This window comes from Entelurus aequoreus, linkage group LG02, assembly GCF_033978785.1.
Source record: "Entelurus aequoreus isolate RoL-2023_Sb linkage group LG02, RoL_Eaeq_v1.1, whole genome shotgun sequence".
NCBI classification, from domain to species: Eukaryota; Metazoa; Chordata; class Actinopteri; order Syngnathiformes; family Syngnathidae; genus Entelurus; species Entelurus aequoreus.
In genome coordinates, this window is record NC_084732.1 from 46,139,245 (window position 1) to 46,153,350 (window position 14,106).

The 14,106-nt window shown below is 38.1% G+C and overlaps 1 protein-coding gene across 3 annotated transcripts in view; it reads right to left on the bottom strand.

Moving 5' to 3' along the window:
- adam10a (ADAM metallopeptidase domain 10a) overlaps positions 1 to 14,106 on the bottom strand; it is a 37,752-nt gene that overhangs the window by 17,814 nt on the left and 5,832 nt on the right. The window contains exons 1-2 of one of the 3 annotated variants that reach the window (XM_062027728.1): positions 7,233 to 7,295; positions 2,339 to 2,489 (exon numbers count right to left, since the gene is read on the bottom strand). In XM_062027728.1, coding sequence (XP_061883712.1) covers positions 2,339 to 2,489; positions 7,233 to 7,281 — 200 coding nt within the window. In that variant the 5' untranslated portion in view covers positions 7,282 to 7,295. Of the gene's footprint in view, positions 1 to 2,338; positions 2,490 to 4,377; positions 4,447 to 7,232; positions 7,296 to 14,106 lie in introns of those variants that run through there. The other 2 variants (XM_062027738.1, XM_062027720.1) reach the window with 2 other exon arrangements.

Sequence of the window (14,106 nt, forward strand, 5' to 3'; positions counted from 1 at the left end):
GATGTGCCCTCAATTATTGTGTTTGGCATAATTGTCTTTTATTTCCTAAACGCCTGTTTTCATTATTGAAGGATGACACGCACAGCTGAAATGTGTCCGTGGTTGATTCTGCCAATTTGTGTGTGCTAATAAAAACAGGTGCGCTCACAGCCCTATGTGCTGTGTGGTGTGGCCGCATAAACAAAGTTCTTGTCTCTTGTGCGTTTTTGATGATTATACGGTGCCGTTTAAATGGTGGTTTTTCCACGCAAATCCGCTGAGCTGTTTTCAAACTGCCAACAATACATAAACAATATAAAAAGACAAACCACTTAATAATGACAACAGTTTTACATTTTAAGAATGCAATACAGTTAATTGCATTCATTGCATGCAAAATAGTAATCAATATTCATTTTGCCATCATAACATGTTTGAGATGAAAAAATATTTAATTAGTTCAAAATTAATATTCCCTGAGAAACTTAAAATAAAACTATATTCTTAGTATTAAAAATAAAACAATAAGAACAGTTTTCATTACATCAATCATAAAAAGTGGATCAGATAGTGCATTTAATACTGCATTTGAAATGTGCAACTTCATATTCAGAACCAATATGGCTTACAGGAACTTGGCACACAAGTGCAACCACTGTGAACAAGGACTTGGAACACTTACATTCTACAGAGACTATAGTGGGTGCAAGTGCAAGCTTTCCAAATAACATGTGGTTGCATGACCTGAATAACCCAAATAACTTTGCACGACTACTTTCGCGTGGTTACTAATGAAAGGCTAATTTAACACGACAGCTCAGATAGCGTTTAGTTTTCAACACCTTTTGGCGGAATTTGATGGCTTCGCGGGAGTGAGAGAACACATCCTGGTTATCATAATGAATAACATTTATTTTACTAACACAACTTTTGCGTTTACATTTGATAATAGATGACTTACCTCGCTTCCGGGCGTCCCTCAAATCGGATGCTTTCTCGACAGATGGTACAGCATCGAACTTGTGTTATTGTGGTAAGTGAGCTCCACTTTGCAGTGTTTGCATACTACTACGTTTTCCTTAGATTTTAGTGTGAAGTGTTCCCACACCTTAGACAACTTTCGTCACTTCTTAATTCCCTCGTTTCTCTATGGCTTTTGTGGTCTGCCATTGCGAGTTTTCGGCAAAAAAGTTTTCTAAACTCAAGCGTATTTAAAAGAGTGGTGTTTTGCAGTGCAGGGGGACGTATGATCTGTGACGTAAACACGCTGTGCAATACCTAAAAAGTCCGTGCGAAACGTGAGCTTTGACTACTGTTTACTAAACGAGGCAAAATGCCGTAAAAAAAACTTGACGCCTCGAGGCAGCGAAAGTTCCTCAAATGTTTTGTAATCAAATTACTCGAGTTACTCTGGGAATCGTTTCAGCTCTAATATATATATATATATATATATATATATATATATATATATATATATATATATATATATATATATATATATATATATATATATATACTGTATGTATGTATGTATATATATATATATATATATATATATATATATATATATATATATATATATATATATATATATATATATATATATATATATATATATATATATATACATATATATACATATGTATATATATATATACTGTATATATATATATATATATATATATATATATACATATATATACATATATATATATGTATATATATATATACTGTATATATATATATATATATATATATATATATATATATATATATATATATATATATATATATATATATATATATATATATATATATATATACATATATATATATATATATATATATATATATATATATATATATATATGTAGAGAGAGAGAGGCCTCAAATTTTTACTTTTTAAGGTCAAGGCAAGTATTGCCTTAAAGGAGGGGTCACATTTTAGGACATCAAGGCAAGTTAGAAGGGCACCTAGGCAAACATTATTTTCTTTCGAGGCAGGGGCTCTAAAGCATGCATGCATGTATGTAGATAGACAGATAGACAGATAGACAGATAGATAGACAGATAGATAGACAGATAGATAGATAGATAGATAGATAGATAGATAGATAGATAGATAGATAGATAGATAGATAGATAGATAGATAGATAGATAGATAGATACAATGACCCTATTCAGCACTAATCAAATCTACTAATTTACAATAATCTACATTGTGTTGACGATTGACATTGTAGATCAATTTGAAACCATCCAACCCATACAGTCACTGTGCTCAGGGCAGAAAAAGGCTGAGGAAAAACTGGTGGTTGGTTTGAAAGTACTCGTGTGGACTTGAACAAAATAACTAACCTGCCGTGAGAATGGAAGTCCAGGTGCACGGTTCCATCATGAGGAGAGAGCGCCCTCTTTGCTCTCTGGTGACTGTTGTGCAGGGCTTCCGTGTCATAAGATAAACCCTCATAATGGCGAATGTATTTGTTCAAGGGTTCTCTGATCAGAGCTGGAAGAAAGATCATTTAATGTGTCAAAAACATGTTTATTACCTTTTCTATCAGACAAAAACATATTTGAGATATTGTGTAAGTAAAATATTAGTACATAATAAATAATGATAAATGGGTTATACTTGTGTAGCGCTTTTCTACCTTCAAGGTACTCAAAGCACTTTGACAGTATTTCCACATTCACCCATTCACACACACATTCATACACTGATGGCGGGAGCTGCCATGCAAGGCGCTAACCAGCACCCATCAGGAGCAAGGGTGAAGTGTTTTGCCCAAGGACACAACGTTTGTGACTAGGATGGTAGAAGGTGGGGATTGAACCCCAGTAACCAGCAACCCTCCGATTGCTGGCACGGCCACTCTACCAACTTTGCCACGCCGTCCCCCAGTACAGACTTTATTACGATTTTTTTTCCAATTGTTTTGACTTTTCCGTTTTAAAACGGAATATCAGGTTATTGGTTTGGTAGGAATATTTTTGGGCCCAAATGTCTGTTGGTAAAAATTTAGCAACACCAATGCCAGAATCTGATCAAATGATCATAAGCCAACCTTTATGACTACTGTGTAATTATTTTGTGATGGCTATATCAAGCGGGAAAGCTACACTTTATTGATTTCAAAATTGTTTAGTGAATGAAAAAATTGGTTCACTTTATTTAAAAGCCGTCCACACCTAAAATCTAACATAGATTGTGATTTTGGGTTATTAATGGGGACCTGCACTTTTGCCTATAATTTACAATCCCTATGTAAGACAAGACATGATTTTCTTTATTTAATGCATTTGAATTCGTAATATTAGTATAATATAATATTGGGACGGCGTGGCGCGGTTGGGAGAGTGGTCGTGCCAGCAACATGAGGGTTCCCGGTTCGATCCCCAACCTCGTTGAGCAAGACACTTCACCCTTGCTCCTGATGGGTCGTGGTTAGGGCCTTGCATGGCAGCTCCCGCCATCAGTGTGTGAATGTGTGTGTGAATGGGTGAATGTGGAAATAGTGTCGAACCGCTTTGAGTACCTTGAAGGTAGAAAAGCGCTATACAAGTGTAACCCATTTACCATTGACCATTTAATATACGGCAAAGACGAGAGGTGAAGCAAAAAGGAGTCATTTATTTTGCCCATAAAGCCCTTTAAATAAAATAATCCAAAAACAGCCAAAAATACTTCATTTACATTTCTTGACCTACATAATAACCAAGTATTAGCGAAATTGTTATTATAAGAGCTAACACAGTGGAACTACTTTTAGCAGCGCATTGATCACAGATAGGTATCTGATTTATGCAGCTATTGGCATGAGCTTCTGCATGGCCTCTGAGTTGGTGAACGTTTAAGCTGAATTATAAATCATGCCTCACACATGTATAGTAGAAGGTCATGGCCATAAACCTATAAGTTGGTCAACTATGACATTGAACTTAGACCCACAGATCGCAAAAAAGACAAAATGATCTTTGCGGGCACTTTTTTTTTTTGCCTGCGTGTAGATTATGAGGAATTCTTTATTTAACGGGGAGATATAAACATCCCATCAGTCGGCATCCCAGTGAGAGCAGACATTGTACAGTAAATGATTGTTTTATCATGTTCCCAGTTTGTATTTATTTTCCAGCACTTAGCATTAGTGCGTATCGGTTAATCACTTAGATTCTAAAACTTGTAGTCATCCTCGTAATATTCATGCTCAAAAATATAAGGTACCAGATCATCATTTGTTCCAAATAAGTCTTTGTTGGCCTACATGAAGTATGCCATGATTAGTAGTTGTTATTGTTGAAGGAAATAGCGCACATTGTGACGTCTCTGTGAAATTGCTGCGCCACTGCATGCTTAAAATGAGCAAAATACATAAATCCATCCATCCATTTCCTACCGTTTATTCCCTTCGGGGTCGCGGGGGTCGCTGGAGCCTATCTCAGCTACAATGGGGCGGAAGGCGGGGTACACCCTGGACAAGTCGCCACCTCATCGCAGGGCCAACACAGATAGACAGACAACATTAACACTCACACACTAGGGCCAATTTAGTGTTGCCAATAATTTAATGTTGCCAATCAACCTATCCCCAGGTGCATGTCTTTGGAGGTGGGAGGTAGCCGGAATACCCGGAGGGAACCCACGCAGTCACGGGGAGGACATGCAAACTCCACACAGAAAGATCCTGAGGCCGGGATTGAACTCACGACTACTCAAGACCTTTGTATTGTAAGGCAGACGCACTAAAATATTACATGTTATTATGAATGTTCCTGCTAATGCATTACATAATGCTGACAGCATGCCCATAAGACGTTGATGGAGGTTTTTGGAGGGTTCTTTTAGAGAGCTTTATAGGCAGAATTGATTGAATCCCATTACCTACATTGTTATCTCCCTCTTGCTGGCGTTTATTTACGAGTTAAAATACATTAATAATAATAAAAACGTGTCTCACATAAGGATTGTAAATGATGGGCAAAATGCATTTTAAAAAAGTGTAGTTCCCCTTAAAGGGACAAAATCTTTGGATTGTGTCCAAACCATTATTTAAAGGAGCCATGAAGGAAATGAAAAAGTGTAGTTTAATATCAATGGTAGGGTGTTACCCGAAGATCGGGGTGCACAGAGTGGTCTATAAATTTAACTTGTTAAGTCGTTTTCTTTAGCCTGCCAAAGATGTTTCCCCAAATGTAATATATATCCATAATGACCTCTTTCAGACTCACACAATCATAGATGACATGTCTGCAAGACTGACTAGCTGCTATCTATCAAACATGATGATCTCCATCTATCCATCCATTTTCTACCGCTTGTCCCTTTCCACTACCTTATATACTATTGCAGTATCGGGATAAATAAACCCCTCACTTATGTTGTGGCTGTACACTTAATATTGCGGTGTTCGACCTGAGGTCATACAGGCATTTTTTTACCTTGGACCATTGGAGGCAAAATGCTTGGGCCCCCCTGCTATAGACATTAAACAAGACACTAAATCCTCTTATCATTTTCTCAATATTTTTTATAAGGTTTTTCGTGCCATCCTTAAAGCATATTTTATGTTCTCATAACAAATTGATCGAGGAAAGGTGTTAGTAGGGTAAAGCCAAGATATTTGTACATATTGTGGGCAGCATTCAAAGTGTATCCGGAAAGTATTCTGTCATAGTATTCTGATTGTGTTGTTATGTTACAGCTTTATTTCAATATGGAATTAATTAATGTATGTCTTCAAAGTTTTAAAAACAAAAATCCCATAATGACAAAGTGAAAAAGTTGTTGGTTTTTTTTTTAGAAATTTCTGCAATTAAAAATAAAAAACTAAGAAATCACAAGTACATACAGTAAATTCAGAGCCTTTGCCATGAAACTCAAAAGAGAACTCCTGTTTCTACTGATCATCCTTAAGATGTTCCTACAGCTTAATTGGAGTCCATATTTGGTAAACTAAGTTGTTTGGACATGATTTAGAAAGGCACACACCGTCTGTTGCTTGGATTTTACTGATGTCACGTCAGGCTCAGGTCCCGCCCATTAAATATGTGTGGTGGTCAAGGTAGCTCTGATCTCAATAGGTACTAGGTGACATTTAGCCTTTCTCGAAGAAAAAACGCCCTATGCGTGTGTTGTTTTAGGCTGTACGATGTAGGCTGTAGGATAAGCCATTCTTCAGCGTTATTCCAGAGGTAATGAGAAGGGCGGAACAGTGCAAGATTTTACAGAACGACGACGAGAAAAGCAGCTCACACTACAGTGTCCAGTCCAAGGTAGCAGAGTCGAAGAATGTTTGCAGTGATCACTTCGTTAAAGGTTTGTTTGATAAACTTTTAACGTCTATTATTTTTCCATTTAAGTATTATCTTGAAATTATTTGTATTTCTTAAACACATGTGTTGGAGCCAGTTGGAGCCTATCTATATTATTTATTTATTAATTGTTTGACAATGAAATCAAATAATGTCAAGAATGATGTTAATGAATTATTGGATGTTTTGGATTTCATTGTGATTGACTGATTGTTTTCAGCTGCTCACGCTCCTACTGGTGAGCCACTTCCTCCTCCTATAATTAAGAAGACAGGACAGCTGGGTGCCCTTTGTCTGTCTATCATGTTGAAGGAGTGAGGAGTGAAACAGTTTGTTTACCGCTAAAACAACTTATTTTGAAGCCACGCTAAACAAGTTATTTTGACGCCACGCTAAAACAACTTATTTTGAAGCCACGCTAAACTAGTTATTTTTGAAGACACGCTAAACTAGTTATTTTTGAAGCCACGCTAAAACAAGTTATTTTTGAAGCCACGCTAAATAAGTTATTTTGATTATGTTGAAAGTCAACCACGGAGAATATTTTTTGTTTGTGAAAATAAATTATGATCATTTGGAATCTAGAAATATCTCCGCGAGTGCTTATTAAGGAATTTAGTGAGTCAAACACCTCCTCCTCAAGACTACTCTGCATTACTTTATTTTTTCGAACTTTTTGGAACGCAAGAGTAGCCGTTACAAGTAAACAAACTCCACTGAAGACCCGAAGGACCAAAGCAAGATCGCGCTGCACCGATGACAGCCAGCAGCCGGCGGGCCGTGAGTAAAATCAGCTGATGACGCAATGAACGAATGAACGCGCTGCTGCGCTGTATGGAATCATTCGAACAGATTGTGGATGTGAAATTCAATAAAACAGGATGTTGGAAGGACATTTAAGAATTAAATAAGTGGACATTAAATTGAGCTGTGTGATTACCTGGAATGATGTCTGGCACACCTGAGACGGCAGCTGAGCACGAGGACATGCTGAGAACGCGCATTGCTTCGCGCAGAGGCAGACTGGGCGCGTGCACGAGGAGACTAAATGAAATAAAGACTTTGATGACTGATGTTAGAAATGCTGATAAAGTCAATGATGAATTTGAAGCATTTAAAGGAGCTGTGGATGAATTTAAAAATGCTCACAACTTTGTGCAAGAATTCTTATCAGAAGAGGAAAACGAAAATTATAATTATGACTGGTATGAACCCAGAATAATAAATTTGAATTATTTCATGAAAGATGTTGAAACATGGAAAAGAGAAATTGCACAATCAAAAGTTGGACCACTGGACAGCATATCAAATGTATCTCACGAATCAAAGTCTGCCACTGGATCAAAAGCCTCCAGATGTTCCTCAGTATCCTCAGAATTAATAATTGCCAAAGCGGGACAAGCTGACACAATGGCTCAAGCTGCTGCACTGAAGGAAAAACACACCTTGCAACTGGAGGAAACAAAGCTTAAAGCAAAGATGGAGCAAATGGAGTTGGAAGCAGACCTCGCAGCATCAACTGCTAAAATACAAATCCTTCAAAGTGATTTAATTCATGAAAGCCATGATGTGGCTCAGGAACCTCCGGGTGATGGCATGACTGAGTATTATGATTATCACCATGATACAGAAACTATGGAGAGCAATGTGGACTTTATAGAGTTCGGTGCAATACCCAAAACCCCACTTCACCAAACCATCTTAAGTCTCCACAGACCTCTACTTAAAAGGAACACCAACACATCAGAAGATCTAAATAAACCTCAAGACAAACGCAACTGAAAAACACAAGACCCAGATTGTAAATCAGACTCAACCAATAAATCACTCTGCACAAGATAATGTGGTTATCAATGCTGCTCATGATAACTTGGATATGGTTATTCAAAGACAAAGTGACATTGCAAAACTCATTGTCTCACAGCAAAAACTGTCTCTACTACCAGCAAGAGAGATTTCGGTGTTTGATGGTAACCCACTGGCATATCAGTCTTTTATCCATGCATTTGAACACTTGATTGAAGACAAGACTGATAATGATCAACTACCTTGAGCAGTTTACCTCTGGTTTGCCAAGAGACTTGGTTAGCAGCTGTTTGCACATGGAAGCCAGTAGGGGCTATAATGAAGCAAGGCGCCTCTTAAAAGAACACTTTGGAAATGAGATGAAGATTTCGGGAGCTTACTTGGAAAAAGCCTTGAATTGGACAGCGATTAAAGCTGAGGATGGGAAAATGCTGCATGCATATGCAATGTATTTGAGAGGATGCTGTAATGTAATGCAAGATTTACAGTATTTGGAGGAACTTGATATCCCATCGAACCTAAGGCTAATTACATCCAAACTACCCTACAAACTCAAGAGAAAGGTGGCGAAGCACAGCTTATGAGACACAACACAGGACTGGCAGGAGAATCAGATTTAACAACTTTTGTGGATTTTGTGGAAAAGCATGCCAAGATGCTTTTGGATCCGTTGTTTGGAGACATTCAGGACCAAATAACAACGAAAAGGCCTCTCCCAAGAAGCACAAGTGAACTAAAACCAATCAGCCAAAAACACAGCAGCTTTGCTACTTCAGTAGCTGTGAATACAGAGCCAGCCGGATGCACTGTAAAACAATCATCTGGGGCCGTACTTATCAAGCTTCTTAGAATTACTCCTAAGAAGTCTGCTAAGAGTTGACTTAAGAGTAAATAAATTATTCGCTGAAAGCTGCACTTAAAAGTTAGTTATCAAGCGTCTTACTCACACTTTCAGCGAAGTGTAGGACTGAATCTTAAGTGTCACACTCAGAGCTGAATTACGACATTACTATGTGCCGTAAACGGAATTTTAGGTGACGTCATTTCTGTGTCCATAGAAATGACCAATCACGGAAGGGAATCCGTTGTCTAAGAATAAAGAAATATCTTGGAAATATTTAAGTGGACAATAGGAATGTATATTTTGACAATAAACTACAAAATAATACAAAACAAACTAGTCCCCGCCGGCACTCACGCTACCGCTCCCTCTCTTCTATCGCCCACACACTCACTGACGTCACTCACCTCACGGCCACACACATACGCTACTGTCATAACATTTTCTTTCCAATTCATTAATTAGGCAACTAATTTGAAACTGGTGTGGGTGGCTCTATATATACTAGCCCACTGCAGACACATGCAGAAATCAACAAGGAATCGAAAATTATTAAATCTGTGACAAAAATAATATCCGCTCTGTCTAAACGATACCGTTTGATCAGCTGCTCGTCATCAAAAAAAAAAAAAACATTGTCCCGTTCCCTGAACGTTCGCGCACGTCTCTCTCACCTCAGTGCCATCCCCTGCTGGCAACTCCTAACCACTTAAGACACCTCTGAAGGTCTCTTAAATATCGTGGAGAGTAGGAGTGATTCTTAGACTTAAGAACGTTGATAAAAAGCTTTTATTCTTAAGTTTGAGAGTAGGACTAAATTTCGCAAATTCTCAGGACTTAAGTGTAAAATGGCACTCTAAGAAGCTTGATAAGTACGGCCCCTGTTCCACAACAACCTGCCCAAACCACACCCAGTGGTATCATCCCTTCATGTGGATATTGTCATTGCAAACATGCTCTGATTGACTGCTCACAATTCAAAACACAGTCACATGACAAAAAGGTTGACTTTTTAAGAAGGCAAGGATATTGTTTTGGTTGCCTACTAAAAGGTCATTTAAGCAAAAATTGTAAAAAGATTAATGTGTCATGTTTGCAAAATGAAACATCCTACTGTACTTCATATTCCAAATGAAAAAGGCCCAAGGCAGGAAACTCAAGCAAAGCCCACTGCTGAGACAGAAGAAACCCCTATAAGCATTGCTTTTGTTTCAGCCGGTGATGCAACCGGGGCCGGGAAAGACTGTGCACTTTCAATCGTGCCAGTCAGAGTTAAGGCGGGAAAAGGGAACAGCTATGTTCAGACCTATGCCTTTCTCGATCCAGGCAGCACGGCAACATTTTGCACGGAAAATCTAATGGATCGACTGAATGTGAAAGGACGCAAAACAGAAATTATTTTGCGAACAATGGGACAGGAAAAGCCTGCGAAGACCTGAGGTCAGAGGACTGGAGGTTGGAGACTTGGAAGGGTTCACATATCTGGACCTGCCGAAAGTGTACACACAGAGCAAGATACCTGTCTCAAAGAAAAACATCACAAAGGCTGACTTGAAGAGGTGACCATATCTTGGTGGCATTGACTTAAAAGAAATTGAAGCAGACATTGAACTTCTTATTGGGACTGATGTTCCTCGGACAATGGAGCCGTGGAATATAATAAACAGTCAAAAGAATGGACCATATGCAGTCCAAACCATACTGGGATGGGTGGTAACTGGACCACTCAGTTGCAGTGCTACAGAACATGCTGGGCCCATTGCAGTGTCAACTAACAGAATCTCAGTAGTTGAGCTGAAGGACCTCCTCATCAGACAATATAACCAGGATTTCTCTGAAAACATATTTGAGGAGAAAAATGAGATGTCAGTTGAGGATAAATGTTCTATGGAGATAGCCTCAAGTTCAGTCTTTCTTAAAGATGGTCACGATCCTCTGCCACTGCCTTTCCGGGATAAAGACAAAGTCACACCTCAGGATAAGTTCAGAGAGAAAGAAAGACATCGGCATTCCTCCTTTTCTTCTTCCAAAAAAGCCATGACAAAGGTCAAGAAGGACAAAGGAGACAAACGTGACAAAACGGAGGAACTCAGAGATCTGTACGGTCGGAGGGGAAGCTTACCTTTTAACCAAGAGCCAATGCCCTTAGAGGCTGATCCTTACACATTCCCATACGGCGGAAAAGGAGATGGCAAAGATGTGCACAGAACAGTCGAAAAGGAGAAAAATAAGAAAATCAAGAACTACACCAAGGACAAGACTATAGACCATGGAACAAGGAAACATATAACAAGACCATGGAACAAGGAAACATATAACAAGACCATGGACCATGGAACAAGGAAACATAAGAGTATGGACCATGGAACAAGGAAATATATAACAAGACCATGGAACAAGTAAAGACATTTCCAGATGCCAAATGCTTTGTAAGAAGTGTTTTGGTTAAAACCAAGACCAACACAGTTCAACGACCAATAGATGAACTCTGCCTGCTAATGGAAGCAGCTTGATGGACTGAGGGGGGCTTCGGTTCTCCAGACTCTATGACTCGATGACCGCTTCAGATATGACTATGGACTTTGATGAGACTTGACTAATAACTCAAGTAACTTAATTAATTTTGAATTTGAAGAACATAATTTTTTGGATTATATTGTTCTATTATGGCTCCTGTGAATATTATTAATGTAATTGTTTTGCTAAAGCACACAATTAGGGGCCGGGATGTTGGAGCCAGTTGGAGCCTATCTATATTATTTATTTATTAATTGTTTGACAATGAAATCAAATAATGTCAAGAATGATGTTAATGAATTATTGGATGTTTTGGATTTCATTGTGATTGACTGATTGTTTTCAGCTGCTCACGCTCCTACTGGTGAGCCACTTCCTCCTCCTATAATTAAGAAGACAGGACAGCTGAGTGCCCTTTGTCTGTCTATCATGTTGAAGGAGTGAGGAGTGAAACAGTTTGTTTACCGCTAAAACAACTTATTTTGAAGCCACGCTAAACAAGTTATTTTGACGCCACGCTAAAACAACTTATTTTGAAGCCACGCTAAACTAGTTAGTTTGAAGCCACGCTAAACTAGTTATTTTTGAAGCCACGCTAAAACAAGTTATTTTTGAAGCCACGCTAAATAAGTTATTTTGATTATGTTGAAAGTCAACCACGGAGAATATTTTTTGTTTGTGAAAATAAATTATGATCATTTGGAATCTAGAAATATCTCCGTGAGTGCTTATTAAGGAATTTAGTGAGTCAAACACCTCCTCCTCAAGACTACTCTGCATTACTTTATTTTTATTTTTTCGAAACTTTTTTGGAACGCAAGAGTAGCCGTTACTTGGATTTTACTGATGTCACGTCAGGCTCAGGTCCCGCCCATTAAATATGTGTGGTGGTCAAGGTAGCTCTGATCTCAATAGGTACTAGGTGACATTTAGCCTTTCTCGAAGAAAAAACGCCCTATGCGTGTGTTGTTTTAGGCTGTACGATGTAGGCTGTAGGATAAACCATTCAGCGTTATTCCAGAGGTAATGAGAAGGGCGGAACAGTGCAAGATTTTACAGAACGACGACGAGAAAAGCAGCTCACACTCCAGTGTCCAGTCCAAGGTAGAAGAGTCGAAGAATGTTTGCAGTGATCACTTCGTTAAAGGTTTGTTTTATAAACTTTTGACGTCTATTATTTTTCCATTTAAGTATTATCTTGAAATTATTTGTATTTCTTAAACACATGTTTGCTCTGAGTGTTTTGAATAGCACTAAATTGGCAAATTTAAATAAAAGAAAGCAAATGTGAGCAAAACCTAAAAGAGTTAAGCTATTACCAAAAGGCAATAATTATAAATGAAGCTTTCAGCACTTACACAATGTTGACATATTTTAATAAAGATGGGTAAAAAAAAAAGCTACTAGTAAACTGCGCGTGCAACAGCTACAAACATGGCAGTAGACGCGAAGTGAAATCGTGAAATGCAACCTCACCTTAGCAAAAACTATGCATATTTATCCAGGAGAGTCTTGATACCAATTTCCCTGACCTATCTACACACAAAGAAGTTGGAGACCTACATGCTTTTCCAAGTTTTTGTCGTGTAGAATGGCGTCTGGAGCACAATAGTTCGATATGTCTAGGAACGAGACCGGCATATAATCCTTGAAATCGCTCAAATATTTTATTGATAAAGTATAGGGATTTATTCCATTACAGTTTGATTTTTTTTGCTTGTATCTGCAGGAAGATTTAAGCTTCTTTTGAACTAAAGATAGTTCTTGCGCTGCTTGCAGTACAACAGCCATCTTGGCTTGGTTGACTACCACTGGTTTTCACTCCCAGAAAGAAGTCATGTAATGAAATACAAGCAATATACTCAGTGGCCTAGTGGTTAGAGTGTCCGCCCTGAGATCAGTAGGTTGTGAGTTCAAACCCCGGCCGAGTCACACCAATGGTCAATCAAAATGTATACTGGACATGCATCAGGGCTCTTATTTTCAATCACATAGTACGTGTGTTAATCCAAATTCTTAAAATAGACACAATCTAATTAAGGTTTACATGCATTTCAAATAGCTGGTTTCAACAGAAGTCATTCAATATTTCTGATTATTATTTATATTTTTGTACATGTTTAACAGTCTCAGTAGTTCTATTTACATGCTAATCTACTTTACCTTACAGACAGGACTGGTTTTGGAATGAACAAAAATTTACTTGGAGCTTTGCCAAGAGGGTTACTGCAGCGACCTTCAAAAGATTAATTGTTTCTCTTGAGAAATGGAAGAAACAAATGATATCAACAGTACTCCCAAAGGCATTGAGATTCCACCTATCTGCTTGTGCTGCTTTATTTGCTGTAGTGTAAGGCTTCTAGTGGGCTCGTAGCAACTTGTCCATGGAAGCACAGAGAAAGATTTACCGCAGAAAGACTCACGTTCCTCACCTTAAGAATGACGGAAACACTGTCAGCAAACTGCTACTTTGATTAAAGAAGAAATCAATGATTTTCCCAAAATAAAAAAATGCTACCACATAATTCAGTTTAACCAAACAGATGGGGGTTTTTAGCCTTCATTCTCTACCAAAAAAACTAAAGTTCAGATGCTATTACAACATTCTTTCACAAGTCCAACAGCATTTCTTTGAAAGTGCACAATTCAA